This window comes from Leptinotarsa decemlineata, unplaced genomic scaffold (genome assembly GCF_025532065.1).
Source record: "Leptinotarsa decemlineata unplaced genomic scaffold, Ldec_3_MD MMD2_tig00003348_RagTag_RagTag, whole genome shotgun sequence".
Classification (NCBI taxonomy): domain Eukaryota; kingdom Metazoa; phylum Arthropoda; class Insecta; order Coleoptera; family Chrysomelidae; genus Leptinotarsa; species Leptinotarsa decemlineata.
In genome coordinates, this window is record NW_027412588.1 from 1,721,328 (window position 1) to 1,740,435 (window position 19,108).

At 32.0% G+C, this 19,108-nt stretch overlaps 1 protein-coding gene across 1 annotated transcript in view; it reads right to left on the reverse strand.

The window, feature by feature from the left end:
* The window catches only part of dsx (doublesex), a 306,001-nt gene that overhangs the window by 40,732 nt on the left and 246,161 nt on the right, over positions 1-19,108 (reverse strand). Inside the window, exon 2 of the mRNA XM_074178092.1 lies at positions 15,705-15,848. Coding sequence (XP_074034193.1) covers positions 15,705-15,848 — 144 coding nt within the window. The remainder of the gene's footprint in view (positions 1-15,704; positions 15,849-19,108) is intronic.

A 19,108-nucleotide genomic window follows, 5' to 3' on the forward strand; every position in this document is an offset into this window, starting at 1 on the left:
AGAATATGTCTTTTGACTTGAAATTTTGATTTCCCCTCAGTCCAATTTCATGCACATATTTGTCAGGTACTCTGTTTTCTTGATTGATTGAATTTGCATGATCCGCGTTAGGAATCACACGTTAAAAGGTAAGACCTCTTTAGTCCTTAGCTCGCACAAGTTTTGACTTCTGAGGGTTATCGTTCGTAGGGGTGCGATGGCTGGTTAACGGAAAAAACATATTTTAAACATATATTTCTAAACATATTTCAAAGACATTGAGTTTGTTCTGGTTCTAACATCCAAAACTGTTTGGAAAGTGCGCAAGATATGATGCGTACAAGCAGAAAATCTCAAACAGTCCGAAATAGTCTCGGACACTTGGTTAAACCAGAACGCATTTTGAGGAGATTACTGTGCCACCTATTGTACATATGAAGAGATGAAGACGGGCAAATACTGTTGATCATGTCCATTTTGTTATGTAGCTTATCCTTGTAATCAGTTCAAATGTTATCTAACCTCAATCATCAATTATTTAAATCAAATATATTAAAAACATCCTAGAAAATATCCCAAACAAATTTTCACATGAATGCGCATGAGCTACGGGAACAGTTCGAGAGCAAGAACGATTCGGGACGGATCAAGACAGTTTAGGATCATTTCGTAGTCGAAACCAGAACAGAGGATTCACCAATCCGAAATTATTCTCAATAAACCAGAACGCTCTTTATCAGCTGCGCATGATCCTGACGTCCTAGAACCTGAATTTTGTAGAACCAGAACAGAAAATTTCACAATTGAACAAATCAAACCCAAGTAGGATCAATTTGTTTCACTGATTCAACTGTTACCCAGTATATGCAATTTCATTGAGAAAGTACGAGATTCTCATACGATATTGAAAGTACAAAAATCTCATTTTTCAATAAACAGGTGGAAAAAGGAGGACCTAATTATTTTTGAAATGAATGCTTGGTGAAATTTTTCATTACAGATGTTCGGTGTTTTAATATTCAAATTATCATTCTAGACTACTACAGATATCAACTTCGTGAGTTCCCTGGGTCATCTAGGTGTTATCATGATTATTCGCAATACCATCAACCATGTTACGTAGCAGAATCAATTCATTATCGAACAGAAAAATTTTCGCAAGAAAACTTTCTGTTTGAAGTTACGTGTGAACGCAGTTCTCAAGGGACGAGAACTGATAACTTAGCAACTCAGTGAATTCACTGCTCATTTTAGTTATTATGTGTATAACTAAAATCTTCAAACAAAGACATCTCTCCTACGAAAACAACATTAATGTGATCGACAAAAGACTCAATCCACGGAATATCAAAGGTAAATGAAGTTTTCCAAATAAGTAATTTGCAAATCCATGTTTGCTTATCTTTGATACTCGTGAATTGAGTCTGTTGTCGATCTCGTAAAAGACTTCGTCATCGTACCATTACCTCAACTTACTCAGGTTTGTCCTTTAAGGACAGTTTAGTCCAGCATTGTTTTGGCGGTTCAGCCTAGTATCACTATTGAAATATATGGAGTGTCGGATCACGATAACTTGTGTATGATATCTGTTCCAATTCTATTACGAATCTTTGCAAACTGGAGGAGAAAGAGTGACTATCGTGTGATCCAATGTTGGTATTTTAAAGTAGTTGTTCAGAAAATGAACCAGCCAGTTTGCACCCAAAATAAATGCCTGAACATGATCTACATATTTTTGAGAGAAGTTATTATTGAGGTATTTTTTCTTTCTATATTCATAAGTTCAACACTTTCTTTGTGAAGATGAAGAAGAAGTAAAGAAAACAGTTTTTACTATAAGTTTTCTGCATTCTCCAAAGTTCTAGCAAAAAAAACTGAATAATCTGTTAAATTTCACCTATAATAAGTGGACATACCAGCTTTAAATCAAATTATCTAAAGGAACAATTCGGTACAGTGCATATGCTTTCGGCAATACAACTGCAGGAATCGATTTCCAATTATTGAAATGGTCACATTTGCAGACCGGTTTCGGGTTACTTGGCCTTTCGTCAATGCAAGGTAGTGTCTACATTAACACGAAGTCGATGATTTGATTAAAAATCAAATCGATAATTGAAAATCGATTTCGTCAGGTGTATTGCCAAAAGTATATGCAGCAATAACTTCTGTGAAGACACCTGTCGGATATAATCCAACGCCTGTGGTATTAGCCAGGGAAGGAGTTCTTTTCTGATAGGTGTCAGTCCATAAACCTAACGTATAGGTAAGGAAAGAATGGCCTAAACGAATTGTTATTTCAAAACTACCTGCATTCATTATCAAACCTCTTTGAAAATCCTGAAATTAAAAATTTCAAGTCTACTCGTCGTAAATTGGGTCCAATAAATCGTTCTCCTATATATGGGTTATTGCTACCGAACTAAAATCGTCACAGGATTGTCGGTAGTTACTGCTTTGAAAAGAATCACAAGAATTACACTTTGATTTGTTATCTGAATGTATCGGTGAAGGTATGCTGGGTGGTTACAGATTTTTTTTTTTTAATAAAATTTCAAACGAATTAACAAACATCACAGAGTGTAGTGTTCCAACTGCATATTGTCTTAACTTATATATGAATATAAATGCTTTATTAACAGATCTGGAATGAATTTTCAATAGTTAAAATACATTTTAAACAGTTTTCCACTTAAGAGTTATAATTTTATAGTCAAATTTTTGGAAAAAAATATGATAGACCTGACCGATACATGATGAAAATCCGTTATAACGTATTGAAAAAAATACACTCGAAAGTGAAAATCGCACAAAAATGGGTTTTTTAAAATTTTGGCAAGTAGGTATTTTTTATTAGAATACAAACACTTTTCATTAGCGCAACGATTTAGCTGTAGCGATGAAAATTTCCTACTGAAAAGCTCCTACTTAGTTCAAAATTCATTTTCGTTCTTCTCCAAACTTTAAATATAATCTGATATGTTGTGAAGTTGATTTCTATCATTTTCATCTGAAACTATCTAGAGGCATACCTTACTACCTACGTAACGCTTCCAATTTTCAACTTTGAATTATTAAATGATACGAGTAATTTAAAAAAGAGATAGTCAATGCTTTGTCATCACAATCTATTCAAAAACCCGAATTGTTCGATTAATACATACACTTAGTGACATTTATGACTGATAAGCTTGAAATACGAATTATTTAAGGTCGATAGCCTAGCAACAGCGACACAGGCTTGAATGAAAGTGAACAGTAAAAAGTATCGACTTCAAATCGAACATACACACAGAAAATAGTTATTTTCACCATATTCACAAGTGAGAGGTCATTAACTGATGCAGTTCAATGAATTAAACATTTTTATGCATTCATTCAATTTCCAATATCATTTTTGAGGTCAAATGCCAGCCAAAATAGCAATATCAAACCTAGTTTCCGCATCCGCAAATGAATTATACGACCTTGCACTTGGTAAGATTGCTCACTGCACGAGCCGATTTTGTTACTATGTAGAATATCAGCTGTTAGGTTAACGTTATTATTAAACACTGTTACGTAATCAAAGAACGTAAAACTCGTGTATCGATGAACGATTGTTTGACCAGATTCAATGAAGCACGTGTGGGGCATAGGCGTGCAAAAACTTAATGATTATTTGATAAGTCATTATTCGCTAACCTATACAGATTTTTAATGAAGAGCACTGTAGTCGAACTTTTCAGTTTGGTTATTTAAGTATATTTTCCTTTTCTTCGCATAATGTTTGATCAGACGATCAGCGGTCAAGTGCCTTTTGCTCAATCTTCTTAATTTTTTTCTCTTCAAAAGCAGTGAAAGCTGCAATGATAGACAGATGACGAACCTCGTCGCCGTTCGTAGTTGGCGTCTTTACAAGACGCCTTCACCCTCATTACCTACCACTTCAACTTTTTCCAATTTCAACCCAGGCGACTTAACCAACAAAGAGATTTAACCCATGACTTCACAGATAACTATACCAAAATTTTATGGTTTGTAGGAGTTTTCAAGACGGTCATTTGGCGGGGTTTAAAGTCGTAATCTCATCTTAACAGATATATGCAATTGAAAATTCAAAATGTCTGATATTTAAAATAATATTCGTTTCGCCAAATTCACACGTTCAGAGGTTGAATTTTACATGATCATGTCTGATAGTGTCTCTTCTCTCACAAAAAAGTGTTTGTGCAGAAACGAGCAGAATGTATCGTCCTAGACTCATCCTGAAGGGGTATGTAGATATTCTTATAAAAATGAAAAAAAAATACATTTGTATCGTAAATAGGCGATTTACAGGATCAAAAATGTCAGACCACATTTTGAAATCAGACGGTGAACATCGACTTTAATGGAAAAAGACAAGAATGCTTGCCAATGGACTCCACTCCATGAAGAGAAGTGTATTTCCAAACAATTCCTTAGAAATGTTTCGTACTTGGTTATATAACTTCAGATACCAGCTTTTACCTAATACATCGAATGTTTCAGAAGACAACAACATTTAAATTATCGACCTCTTCAAGAACGTTTTAAAAATAAAACGAACCAAAGAAAGAAAATTACAAGATTCATTAATTTTTTCCAATTCTGGAGGAGACAGCGGATTTTAGCCTCCGAAACGTTAATATACGTATCTATATATTTTCTCAGTTCATCGAATACGACAAGTTATTGGTTGGAAGATCAGTGCTTGTTTAATATTTTTATAGTTTTGATACAATGAGTTTAAGACTCAAAAAAGTCGAAAAAAAAACAAATTATATTTTCAATAATACTTGATAAATTTGTTCATTTCTATGTATCCAACGACACCAAATATATCATTTTTCACAAAGGTATAGATAAAATCAATATTATAGCTCTGAAACCCGTTAGCGCTATAATTTGAGGTTGAAACTAGGGTTCCGCGCGGCTGTTATGTCATGCGCCCGCTGCCGCTAAAGAGAGTTTGTCAAAAAAAATAATTTTTTTATAACATAAAATGTCATTTTAAAAATTTGAAAAAAATCTACTAGATATCTTCTCAACACTTGAATGAATCGAATCCCGTAGAAAAAAGTTTCATCACCATTTTTCAAAAAGTTATTCAATTGTTAACTAATACATTTTTTCCCAATCTCCGTTGGCATGAATAATAGGATAAGAGGTACAAATAAAATTGGCCTATAAATTTTAAACTTCGTGAAGCCTTTTTGATATATATTCTTCATACGATCCTGCGATGAAAGTTCATAAAAATTTGTCAATTCGGATGTTTTATAACTATTGCAAAATGAAATATCTGAAAATTGTTGATGAATATTTTTTTTAATTGATATTTAGCAATGTCTGTTTTCACAATAAAAAATGGCAGTTATTAACATAGGATATGAATTTTTTACGTGATTTCTTCATTAAATTGTTTTAAACAAATAGAGAAATTCAATATTTGTGAATTTTTTTTTGGTATTTTGTTGTCTAGAGATGATTATGATTTGAAAAAAAATTCTCAATTTTAATTTTCAATTGTTTAATATCGTTTTTTCATATTTAGATTGTTTAAATAATTAGTTAAGTCATAATTCACACTTTTGAATAGTTTGTCGAAAACATTTTTTTTATCTATTATTTAATTGTTTATTAGTTTAACTGTTTTGTTATGAACAAATATTGACCGACGTTATATTTTTTTCTAAAGCAGAAAAAAATATAAAAAAAGCCATAATTTTTTTTTCATTCATTATAACTTTATAATTTAAATACCTATATAATTTTCTTGTGTCACTTTTTTATATATAGTTGTTTTTATAATTCTTTTTCTGCTTCAGAAAAAAATGTAACGTTGATCAATATTTCTTTACAACAAATTGTTAAACTAATAAACAATTAAATAATAAATAAAAAAATGTTTTTTGCAAACTATTAAAAGCGTAAATTATGATTTTTGAAAGCAAAATGATTTCTTAACTAATTATTTAAACAATCAAAATATAAAAAAATCGATTTAAAACAATTAAAAATTAAAATTAATTTTTTTTAATCATAATTATCTCTAGACAACAAAATAGTGAAAAAAATTTTCGAAAATATTGAATCTCTCTATTTCTTTAAAACAATTTAATAAACAAATTACGTGAAAAATTCATATCCTATGTTGATGACTGCCATTGTTCAATGTGAAAACAGAATAGCTAAATACCATTTGGAAAAAAATGTTTATCAACAATTTTTAGATATTTCATTTTGCAATAGTTATAAAAAATCATAATTTACAAATTCCACGAAGTTTAAAATTTATAGGCCAATTATTTATACCTTTTATCCCATTATTCATGCCAACGGAGATTGGAAAAAAGTTAGTTAACAATTGAATAACTTAGAAAAAATGGTGATAACACTTTTTTTTACGAGACTCGATTCATTCAAGTGTTAAGAAGATACTAGAATTTTTAAAATTTTTAAAATGACATTTTATGTTATAAAAAAATATTTCTTTTGATAAACTCTCTTTAGCGGCAGCGCGCGCATACCGTAACAGCCGCGCGAAACCCTATTTTCAACGTCAAATTAAAATTAAAAAATAATGGAGATTGAGTTTCGGTAGTCGAGACTTTTTTATCGGAAATTTCTTCCTCTTCAACGAGCTTTTATCAAAATTGCTTGAATATTAATATTTTATGAGTTATTAACGAAAAACTAAATAAAATTTTTTCAAATCTTATTTTGTTAACAACAATTGCAACCCTTCACCTCCACCAAAATCCTTCAAAAACATTTTTCTAGAGGTGATTCCGAATCGAATGAGCTATCGCTCATATTTTTAGGATCTTTATATCTATTTTTCATGTTTTTGAACTTCTTGATTAGACTATGTGTGCTATTGTTCTTTCTGTATGGAATCGTGAGCAATCAAGTGTTTGATTGCGGATAAAAAATTTGGCAGTGATATGATAGTTATGAAAAAACACCTTGGACTGCAATCAGAAAATTCAAGAACAAGTGGTTCCAAAATAACAAATAGTTGTCAAGGAGAAAATTCCAAAAACTGTCGGCCTTCAAACCCGAAAAATAATGACACTGAAAACATCGGCCGCGAAAGCCTCAACCAGTTTGTCACTCATTAGTATATTACAGAATTTGTCAAAGGTAGGGCGGCTTTCATTTCCAGAACATAATTTATCGCAAGCGAAGCAATTCAAAGCAGTCAGAAATCAGACTTGTCAACGATGAGTATAAATCAAGTGCGAATAACTAGTGCATTTAGTATGTATAATTACGTGAAAATTTATTTATAAACAGAACGAAAGTATTCAGATCGCTTCATCTGTAATTGTTTGAATGATATTCAAATGGAATCAATTTTAGTGGATCATTCCACCGTACCTACATTTTTATATTGCATAATGAATCATACCCGTTCGAAGACTGTCTATATCAATCCACGGCATACTAGGTCTGTGTGAATATTTGTTTATTTCACGTGATAATTTTACGTGATAATACGTTGAAATTTTGTTCTCTGAAAAAACGAAAATATATTTCATTCATCGCGAAATTCAAAAGGGCTTCCAAACGACATCTCATTCAACTCGAAATTGTTACCCTCGCTTGGAGGTGCTGGGCGTCAGCTCCCATGCGGTTTTTATGGTTTAAATCATGTGAAATCTATTTTCCGGATTTTTGGTCGTGGTCTGCAGGTTTTTATGACTGACGGTTCGTCTACAACTCCAGTATACGTTATCATCAAAGACGGTAACGGTCGCAGTGCCCGAGTTGGTGCTCCCGTTGATCCGAACTCATTAATTACGATGCTTGTATTTGACTCAAGTTTTATATTAGTATTAGTGAATGGGGCTTGGTTTCTCTTAATTAAATTACATGATCTTGTGTAACTCTAAGGACAGCTAACCAGATTTTATTGATGTTCACTGCCCCTTCTTTTATACTGAAATTATTCCTGTGTTTTTGAATTTCTTTTGCCTCTCTATATACTCTTGGATAGTAATTTTCAGTTTTATCGGGTATTACTGTAGCTTCGAATGTTATAATGTGAATGTCTTCTTTGTTGAGAGTATGTTTGGCTATAGCTGATTTGTCGATTCGTCCGAGTCGACAATGTTTCTCGTGTTTATAAAGATGGGGTACCTACACTTTTTTTATCGTGGTTCCAATGTAGACCGACCCGCAGCTACTAGAAATCCAGTATATCCCAGGTATTGCTAAATGTTCCTTGGGTTCCTTAGCTGACCTTAGACTTTGTCTGATAGTTTTGATGACCTGAATATTTGTTTCACGTCGGTTTTTTCTAAGATTCTCCCAATCCGGTCTGTAATATTTTTAAAAAAGGAGGGAAAACTTTTACCTTGATCAGCCCAGCTGGGATTACTTTGGAGTCGTATGGCCTGCTTGAATTGTGCTTCGCTATACCCATTCCTTTTGAAAGAATTCTTTGGATGAGTCTCAGGTTCGCAAAAACGTACTCTCTCAACCACCGTTATAACTGCCTCTTTCTTCTGTTGTGGCTGATCCTTAGAGTTTTAATTCAGGTATGTGTTTGTTGGTTTCCTATATACTCTGTGGACAAATGTGCAATTTTCATGTTCATTCACAAAAACATTCAAGAAGGCTAGAATTCCTTGGGTTTATTGTGTTATTGTGAATTGTATTTTTGGGTCGAGAGAGTTCGGATGTGATAGAACACTATTTCATGTCTCTTCACCATTTTGCCATACCAACATAACGCAGCCAACAATATAGTTTCACATCCGCTTGCTATAAGGCCATTGTTCGAAATTTTCAATGAGCAAGTTTGCCACTGCCTGACTTGTAGAGACTCTTCATTGCGGTACAATCCATTCGTTCGTAAAAAACACTATCCCACTGGAAATAAGTTGTTGATAAATAATGAGCGAAGAAGGCGGTTATATCTGTTTAAAATCTGTTTTTCCGTTAATCAGCTGTCGCCCCATACGAACGACAACTCTCAGAAGTTGAGAAACTTATGCGAGCTAAGGACTAACGAGATCTTACCTTTTAACGTGTGATTCCTATCTGCTGGAAATACTCCGCTTGATAGAACCACGGTGTATGAAGACATCACGTCAAAGCTCACTAGTATGTCATCCAGGACATACTGTGACAGTTTTCTAGCTCGGAACAGTGTTCCAAGCTTTTGAGAAGCATGTTTTGCAATTCCAGCAACAGTATTGTGCCGAAACATATTGATGTCCATTTTAACACCCAACAAACTTATCGAAGCAGAAATCAGAATTGTCTGTCCTAACATAATTATATCGGGATCAAAAATAATCCGACAAACCATACATCGAAGTTTGGCAAGCAAATCATCATGCCACACACGGTCACAGACCTTCGGAATTTCAAGCCCAATAACTATTGACTCTCCATGTTTCTCGATTGCGTTATTTTAAATATGGGTGACATACGATAGAAGGTCGCCTGTTAGTCTTTGTTTCCGAAAGACATGTTAATGATCGCTCAAGAGGTTGAAGCCTTCCAAATATTAAAGGATATGTTGGTTTACGGCTTTCTCCTTGATTTTTTATATCACTGATAGCAGAGCGACTGGTCTATAGTTACTTGGAAGATTTTTTTCTTGCCCTTTTTGGGAATAGGCTGAACGCGAGCAATTTTCCAACAAGAATGAAAAACCCCTTGCTTGTGAGACAGGTTGAAAAGTCTGCAAGATACTGCAAGGTGCGAGTTCATTTGCCAACTTTTTAAGTACAATGACGGGCACTTCATTACTGATGATATTGAGCTGTCAGGAAATCGACGAAATGTCTCGAAAATTTCGTTAGCAGCAGCCTGGCACTGGTCAACAATTGAGGTCCGATTCTGCTCCACGACAACGTCCGTCCGTACATTTCAAGAAATACTAATGAGATTGAAACAAGATGCTATGATTTTATGACACTGAAATCAACAGTTATCTATGGCAAAAGAGGTAACCAGTTTATTCTTTTTCCAATGAACATTTATTTTAAAAAGTCACATAGGGTGGCAGAGTTACGGAATTACTAGACCCAAATACAAACATCCATAACTCCCCAACCGATTATAGAAATTCACAAAAATGAAAGTCATTGTATAGAGAATTGAAATAACTTCCTTTTTTTAACTTCGAAATGTAGAAGTGTAACCCACTCAAAGAGCATTTTATTCAATTTTGATTCGAAATGACCTCCATCCGGCGCGATGGGTTTAAATGAAGTTTGGATTCGAATTCAATAGATCAAAATAGTATAGATAATAAATATCTCATCGCCAGATCAGACCACTTTATTGTGTGTGTATGTTATGTGATAATTAACTTTGGTAATGATTCCCTGTCTAAAATATTCGAAATTGAAATATTATTCTCCCAATAACACGATACTAAAATGGCAAAAATACTCATTTAGAAAATAATTCCACCATAGTTTTATTCATACTTACCAATGCTTTGTCGAATGTTTGATTCTGAAGTATTCAACAATTTCTTCCAGGAAATATGGCACACTTTTTCAAAGATTCAATTTAGAATTTAAAGAGTTGATAGTTGACAATTAGTTACTATTTTTCTATATGTCATAACGCCCCTTCTGTTGAGTAAATCTTGTTTCTTCTTTCTTCCTCAGGGCACGACCATTATATCACACTTTTCAAGCGTATGAACTGTTCTTATTGTAATCTTAAACTACTTGGCAAAAAAGTTGATTTGAAGAATAATATATGAAATAATAATATTTGACTGTGTACAACAATTATATAAAAATACAATGGACAAATATAAAAATAACTAATTATTAGATGAGGACGTTGCATTTGAACTGAAGGTTGACTGACTTGAATGTTGGACTGTTGAACGACGTTCTTCTTTCTTGATGGTTCTTGTTATCTATTCCAAGAAAAAAATTCTTTTATTACTACTACTTCTGAAAAAAAAATTGAATACCCAAAATTTCTACTGGATAATTTAGATAAAAAAAGCGATGCTGTTAGAAGCGAATAAACTAATGATAATTTTGGGTTGAAAATTAATGTTTTAATCATCCATACTGACGGGTCGAATTACGAAGCTCCACTCCATCGTACATGTTCAGATTGTGCAATCTTGAATATTCGTTGACCACTCGTTTTCCTATTTTACAAATTGAAATTTTAAAACACATATATGTGATGAGAAAAAAAGTGGAATGCCATTCGATGATGTTATTATGTCAAATTAGAATATTGAATGACAAATAGAAGTCGATTTAATAGAAATAATAATTTTTGATTTCATGATAACTCCTCACCTTCATTCTGTGAAAACTCAACATTTCTATTAAAATTTTAAGAACACAAAAGTGTTTGTAGTATATTCAAAAATGTTTTGCTTGGCCTCTATTGCTATGGTCTTTCAAAGTTACACATCATGGGCGTCGCCACTGCAGGACAAGGGGGGGGGTGGCTTGTCCCCCCTTGAAAACTGGCAACATAAATTTATTTATGCCTATATCAAAAATGTACGTACTCGGTACGATTGGTCATAACAAAACAAATTGATTTCCGGATTGGTTATGGGTTATAGCTAGCTGCCCTATCGTTGACAGAACCCGAAACCTCATCCCCTTCCTCCGACAGTCGCAGGTAGCATTGTTTCATGTTTCAAACTGGTATCCACAAATTTCAGTATTGTTCTAGTTCTACGTGAGTGTGCAATATTTCTTTTCTCAAAAAGTTTGGTAAAGAGGTTACTGTGATTTCAATTAACTGGTGAGTTTTATTTTCATTTCTTGATATATTCCATTGATAAAAAATATGTTTTTCTTGCTAATCGTAGCTTTGGTAATGGATATTCGAAATTTTTTCGAGAAAGAAAACAGAGAGATGAAGTCACCTCCGCGAAAAAAAGCGAAAGTTATTCATGAAGAACCACAAGCTGGCACTAGTGACTATTCGACAATAATTTCTCCTAAGAATATGAATGATAATGATTTATACTCGACTGAATCAAGACCAAAGAATCTAGGCCATTTATTATAGAGTGGTTCAATCGATATGAGTGGATTGTATATTCGAAAAAATTGAAGGATGCACTATGTAAATATTTTGTACTATTTCGATCAGTCGTGAAACGAGGTGTTTTAGGTACATTCATCCTTCAAGAATTCACAAATTTTAAGCATATTCATGAAAGTGCAGAAAAGCATGAAGATTCAGAATAGCAAGGGTACTCAAAAAGCAGAGCGATTTCATTCCTGAATATATTTTCTGGACTGTCTTCTACAATATCTGAACTAATTAATTATTCAGAAAAACAACTGATTGAAGAAAATAGAAAAAAGTTGACATCTATAATATCATCATAATTGAATATAACTGGAGTTTTTTCCCAACACCAAATCGTTATTTTGAACACCTCGACACGTGTTTCGATCACCAAGTGATCATCTTCAAAGAGGAAGAGGATATTCAGTTTTAATCTTCCTCTTTGAAGATGATCACTTGGTGATCGAAACACGTGTCGAGGCAAAATAAACTTCAGTGTAAACTCAGAATAGAATAATTAAGTTATTAAGCAGCGTTGTCATAAAAACTATTAGTGATGAAATAAATAGTAGTGATGGTTTTTCAATATTTGCTGATGAAACATGTGATATAAGATATCTAGACAATAACTTAATAGTAAAAGAAGAGTTTCTTGGATTCACCGAAATGAAACAGATGGATGCTACTACAATAGCTTCTGCGACTATCGACACTTATGAAGAGTGGAATTTGAATTTAGATAAGTTATATGAGTTGGGAATCGATGGTTGCAGCGCCATGTCTGGAAAAGACAATGGCGTGTAATAGAAAATCCGTTCGCAATATCCTTCTGCAATCTACTTCCATTGTTAATACTACAAACCGAAGTTAGTTGTAAATGATTTGAATGCTGTTCCACGAATACAGAACACTATAGGTTCGTTTGATTCTATAATTCGACTTTTTAGGAAAAGTGTTAAACGAAGACAACTGGTATCACATATTCCATTGCTATGTGAGACACGATGGACTGTAAAATATCAATCAATTCGTATGTTTTCTGATATCATTACACCCAATTGATATTCAGAAAAAAGATTATTCATGAGGATACTATACAAACTCTGATAACGAAGTATCAGTTGTACAATTTCAATGCAGAATATGATACTTGGATCACTATTTGGAAAAATCTAACATTTGATGAAAAGTATGAAAACTTCGATTTTTCTGAAGTAGCTTCAAACGAGTGTGCATTTTTTCCCTATATACTAAAAGCTACTAAAATACTTTTACTATACCTCCAACAGCATGTTCTGTGGAAAAGTCATTCAGTATTTTAAGGAGAGTAAAGACGTGACTGAGAACTGTTATGATGGAACAGAGACTGTCAGGAATATGTATGTTGAGTGTTCATAGAAAGAGGATCGAAGACAATATAATTGCAGAAACTATCAACCTCTTTGGTTCAGACTGAAGAAAAATGAAATTTTCATTCAAATATTGTTTTTTTTTTTCCAAGTATTTTTTGTATATGAATATTTTGTTTCATAGGTACAAAAAATATGACTGTATATTTATTTCTCTATTTCTTGAGATAATTATGGTTTTGTGATTTTTATATATGGTTTGATGTTATAATTGAATTGGTCAGTTTATATGTTGTTCCTTGAATAATTACAATTTTGAATACTTCGACTCCCTTTGACTTTCATCCTGGCGACGCCCATGTTGCACATAGATACTTACATAGAAACGTTACAGTTTTATTATTTTTTTCTTTTTCGATAATCTGTTTTTTTATAATTTCGATTTCACATGACTTTTGGAAGCAAACATATTTTCAGAAAAATTTTGAGTTCACATGAAATGCGATCCATCCTCGAATGGCACTGACATTTATTTGTTGAAAATATAATAATTTTATGATCAATAAACTTAAAAAACTCAATTATATAGAATCAAAAGAATGCAAAAAATCTTCTTTGAAAATAAAAGGTTCTAAAATAAAAGACAATGCTCATGTAAATGAAATCCTATCAGGTCAAAATACATTAAGTTACAACAAATTGGTAATAAAAATGAGTTTGGCTATAAAATCGAACTAATGGTGTTTTTATTAGAACGTAAAGATTAAAATAAATGCTATTTGTACATATTTTTATGATTGCTTGTTGCCTCTAACCAGTGATAAATTTTCCATTTATTCAGTAATAGTTTGTACAAATTAAGAAGTTTCGCTAGGCAACAATTTTATGCGATTTCCAAACCTGAAACACTCACCACTGATCACGTGACAACATTCACAAAAAATAAAATTCGTTTCAATATATCTGAAATGTCTAAATACATTTTTGAAGGTGAATTTTTTCAAGAGATTATAGTGTTGAAATAACTGATTAGCTATCGTTTTTAAAATAAGGTTCAACTGAAAGCAAAAACTTTGTTTCATAATATATTATATGAATATTAATTTCTATTTTCTCTTCGAAGTCAAAAATAAACATCCAAATTCGGAAAGATGGCAAAAATTCTTCGAAAATATTCTTGATATCTAATTTTAAATTTTGTTACCCAAAACAATATTGAAATCCAGTATTCATATGCTTATTTGTTATAAAAATGGAGTTCAGTGTTATGAAGTGTAAAATTATTTGTCAAAACTTAATGTGCAACGAATTATACAGATGATTAAAAAATGTAAGAATACCGATTTTCTACAACCCAAAACGATAAAAAACCTATTCCAAAACCGGTAATTATTTGGAAAATTTGTGAACAACTCTGTTTGAAATATTCCATTACACTTCTTGCTCATTTTGTATTTCCCAGTTTTTCGTATCTTCTGCGAAAATATGATGTCTATTCAACATATAAACATATATTTCATTTTCGAATTCAACCGGTCCATTATTTCAAATATAAGGATTCACTTCAGACAAGTATATCTACATGATAGAAAATTGGGAAAATTGTAATCGGCCTCATAATTTATATCAGAAGAGAGTAATGTTGACTGATTTCCTGATTTCAACTTCAAAAAAAAATAATTACATTTACTAGAACACCGATCCATCGTTGATTGTTTATAAGAATGCCTTCAATAGATATAAGGATTTCTGGTGATGAAAATATCGAAATGTTGGCTGTATGAAATGTAGTACAGATTCAATCTATCCATGAGTTAGGCTTATTTGTTCATTGCGATAGAGAAGCAATTTCTAATCAATTTTAATTTTTTTCGAAAACATTTCAATATGCTGAAGGTCTCTGATTCAAAGAACTGAAAATATAATTAGATTTTTTGTCAAAAATGAATTATATTGGCAAATCATATAGAATATTCTTCCAGACATCAATCTGTCGAAGGAAATTATTTATTATGAGTATGAAGTTTCTTCTTTCGAATTATTTCACAACACTATAATCCTCACAAGAATTAAAATTTCCATATGACTGGACGAAAATTCCATTGAAATTATTAACTACTTTGATTCACCTTCAAAATAGGCTACATAACAATACTGACAATGATTTTGAATACATATTCCATAAATATGCTGATTCTGAATAATATCAGATTTGAAATATATTTAAAGAGTTCACAATAATTTCGAAGTGCCTACTTTCCACAATATATAATGTTTTTTTATCTGTGAGAAAAAATAAATATGTTTTTTTTTCCTCTAATCTAAAGTAAAACTCACCTTCATCTATTCTCCTAGATGCTTCCTCTAAATCCGCTCTGGCGTCTTTGAGAATGGCATACATCAATGGCATCATTTCCCAGGGGTACTTGAACCTCTCTAGTAGCTTCTGGCAATCTTCTAAAAGGTCTGTCGTTTGATGAACTGAAACAAACATGAAGTTACTCTTTTGGATACCGAAATAAACAAGAATACAAAAAATACTTTACATTTCGTGAACTTTATGAACAGTTTGTACCAGTTGAGCCTGAAATATATTATATGATTGAATACAATTCAATAAGATTCGTATCTTGAGAAATAATGTTTTTCAATTCATAAATATGCTAATCATTTGTGAAGATTCCACAATAACAAAGAGGAGGTTGAAATCAGAACTCAAAAATAAAACAATTATAATTTAACACCAGACAACATCGTTTCAACCCGCCAATATATCAGTGGCTAGGCTGAACAAACAGCTTTCACTGCAAGACAACTAGTTCGAACTAGCGCCTAGAAACAAAGCATTCGTGATCCAACATCAAAAAACGCTGTTTCGACAGGGTCTCACAAAAAATACCCAGTGTGGAGAAATCAGCCTAATGTGATGATACTTTTTTTTTAATTTTCCATGCATACTTTTTATGATGACGCTCTTAACTATATCCAAAAATTCCATCACTTTCTGATACGTAAATATGATTCAGGTTATGTTATGTTCGTTCAAAGCCTTATTGCCTTCAAAAGAAATGTGTTATGGAAACTTCGTTGTGATTGATTTCATTTTTATGAAGTGACACATTTTTCAAAAATCAACGACGTTTGGTCAGATTTGTAGAGTTGAAGTGTACTTGAATAGTATCATGGTGATCATGTTCATAGCAGAAACAAATAACGATAATGTAGAAAAATGCAACAGAACAACTATACCATTTATCTCCACATGGTTTTCAAAGAGAATGAAAAAAACTAAATGGTTTTTTCAACGTTTTTTTCAATTCAATTCGTACTTGGAGACGCTTCGTAATCAACTTCAGTCAAGAAAATAAAGACGATCGATTGGCAAAAAGGCATTGAGCTGATTTGTAATTTTTGGTTTTTTCAATGAGGTTGAATAGTTTAGGTGCATGCACCGACTCAAATGTCAGTGAAGTCGGGCGTGAGTCTCATTATTATTAGATATGCTAGTTCAAATGAAAAAAATATGAGAATGGTATAGATATAATAACAGTAAATATTGTATAATAAGAGTTTCACAAAGTTAAGAGGAGAAGATGAAAAAACTCTCGAGAGAAAGGTTCCAGGATAAAGTCTATTGAAAAAACAAGTCCATCTTAGAAAGCACCTACTTCTTAGTGATACTAAATTAGGTTAAACAACTATATATATATATATATATATATATATATATATATATATATATATATATATATATATATGTATATATATATATATATATATATATTTAATATATATATTTTGATTTTCATGAAATTATTTTCCAGCAGCTTGACTGCATCAACCTTTCTAGATTTCATATATATATATATATATATATATATATATATATATATATATATATATATATATATATATATATATATATATATAGATATTATTGAGTGTGTATGATATAAATCAAAAGGAGGAATTCGTGGACATGACACTCAAGAAATATGGAGGCAAACCGCGGACACGTGTTTCTGGCTATTGGCCTCATCAGCGCGGTGCAGTCAATTGCAAAGGTGGACAACAACTGGTTACCAAAAATGGAAAAAAAACATCACATATACATATATATATATATATATATATATATATATATATATATATATATATATATATATATATATATATGTATATATATATATATATATATATATATATATATATATATATATATATATATATATATGTATATATATATATATATAAATATATATATATATATATATATATATATATATATATATATATATATATAGTTGTTTAACCTAATTGAATTGTTTAACCTATATGAATTATATAAATCATGAATGGGGAAAGTACTAGGCTTGTTCATTGACTGTAAGTGTTTTTTTGGATATGCACGCAATACGTAAAGAATAAAACAACATTCACTGACAGGTACTTATCACATCACTATGTCCTCAAGCGAAATAAATCGTACGTTCCACGAGATAGGGTAAGGCTTCATCAGTCTCAGCATCAGCTGTATTATGATAGATAGATGATGAATCTCCGTTTTTCATAGTTCCAAAAAAGTATTCAATACTTGTATAACCTAGAAGACTAGGTACCACAAATTGTTATTTCTCTGTAACATTGGAAATAAAAGTCGGAGCAGTATCATAAAACGTCTAGAAAGCCACTGAAATTGTTACGGTCTCATCGAGAAAGGACGAGGTATAAAACCGAATATTATATTAAATTTCGAAAACTCACCTCCTGTATAAAAATCTGACGCAATTATGAGACGTTGAATACTAATACACAATAGACTAATATTCGGCGATCTCGTCGACCGAAATATATGATCAGATGTTTTCCTAACTTTTTCCCCATAGAATTCGCATACCCGCGCCACAATTAACATCATTCATTCTATCCGGAGAACGAAATTAATGAATTTGCATGCAGCCATTCATCTAAAAATTGCCAGATACAAAAAGGGTCATAGAATATACATTAGTAGAAACTACTAGCCATATCGGATATGATAGTTTTTTTCCAAACTGTTTGATCAATATTTGAATTAAGCGGTCGTCTCCTCAACTTATGAGGAATCGCAATATTTTTTTAGTCACTAGTGAACCAGAAATTAAAAAAAAACTTTAATGAACTACATTGGAACTCAGTTACATTCGGTATTCCGTAGCGAAAGCAAAATTCCTGCGAACGAGATTTTGAATATTTAGAAAAACATCAGTACAAGAAATATCATTTACCTGAAGCAATGGGCTTGAACTAGGACAGGCCAAATCGGTTTCAAGGACACATAACTTTCGATTGGTTAGAGAACGACTTTTGGATAAGTGTTTAGTTTTTTCCAATTTCTGGCATTCTTGTAATAAATGATCAACAAAAGTGTTATAATAAAGACGTAAACCCAAACCGTGGATATAATAAAGATCTATATTTTGGCGCCAAATTTTGATTTTTTCGATTCTAGTGGAGAATGTGACATCTTTTGAATACGTTCATCATTCGAGCAATGTAAATACCTATCCCTTCGTTAACTCCCCCTCTACTATTACGAATCTCTTCTTTGATAACTTTTTCATATGTGAATGGCAAACATTCTTATTTCAGAAGTTCAACAAGATCAGAAGTAAATATGTAAGAGAATATTTCAGTTCATTATCCGATACTTCTCGTTATATTATTTTTATTCTTCTACACTCTCAAGGAAATCATCCATC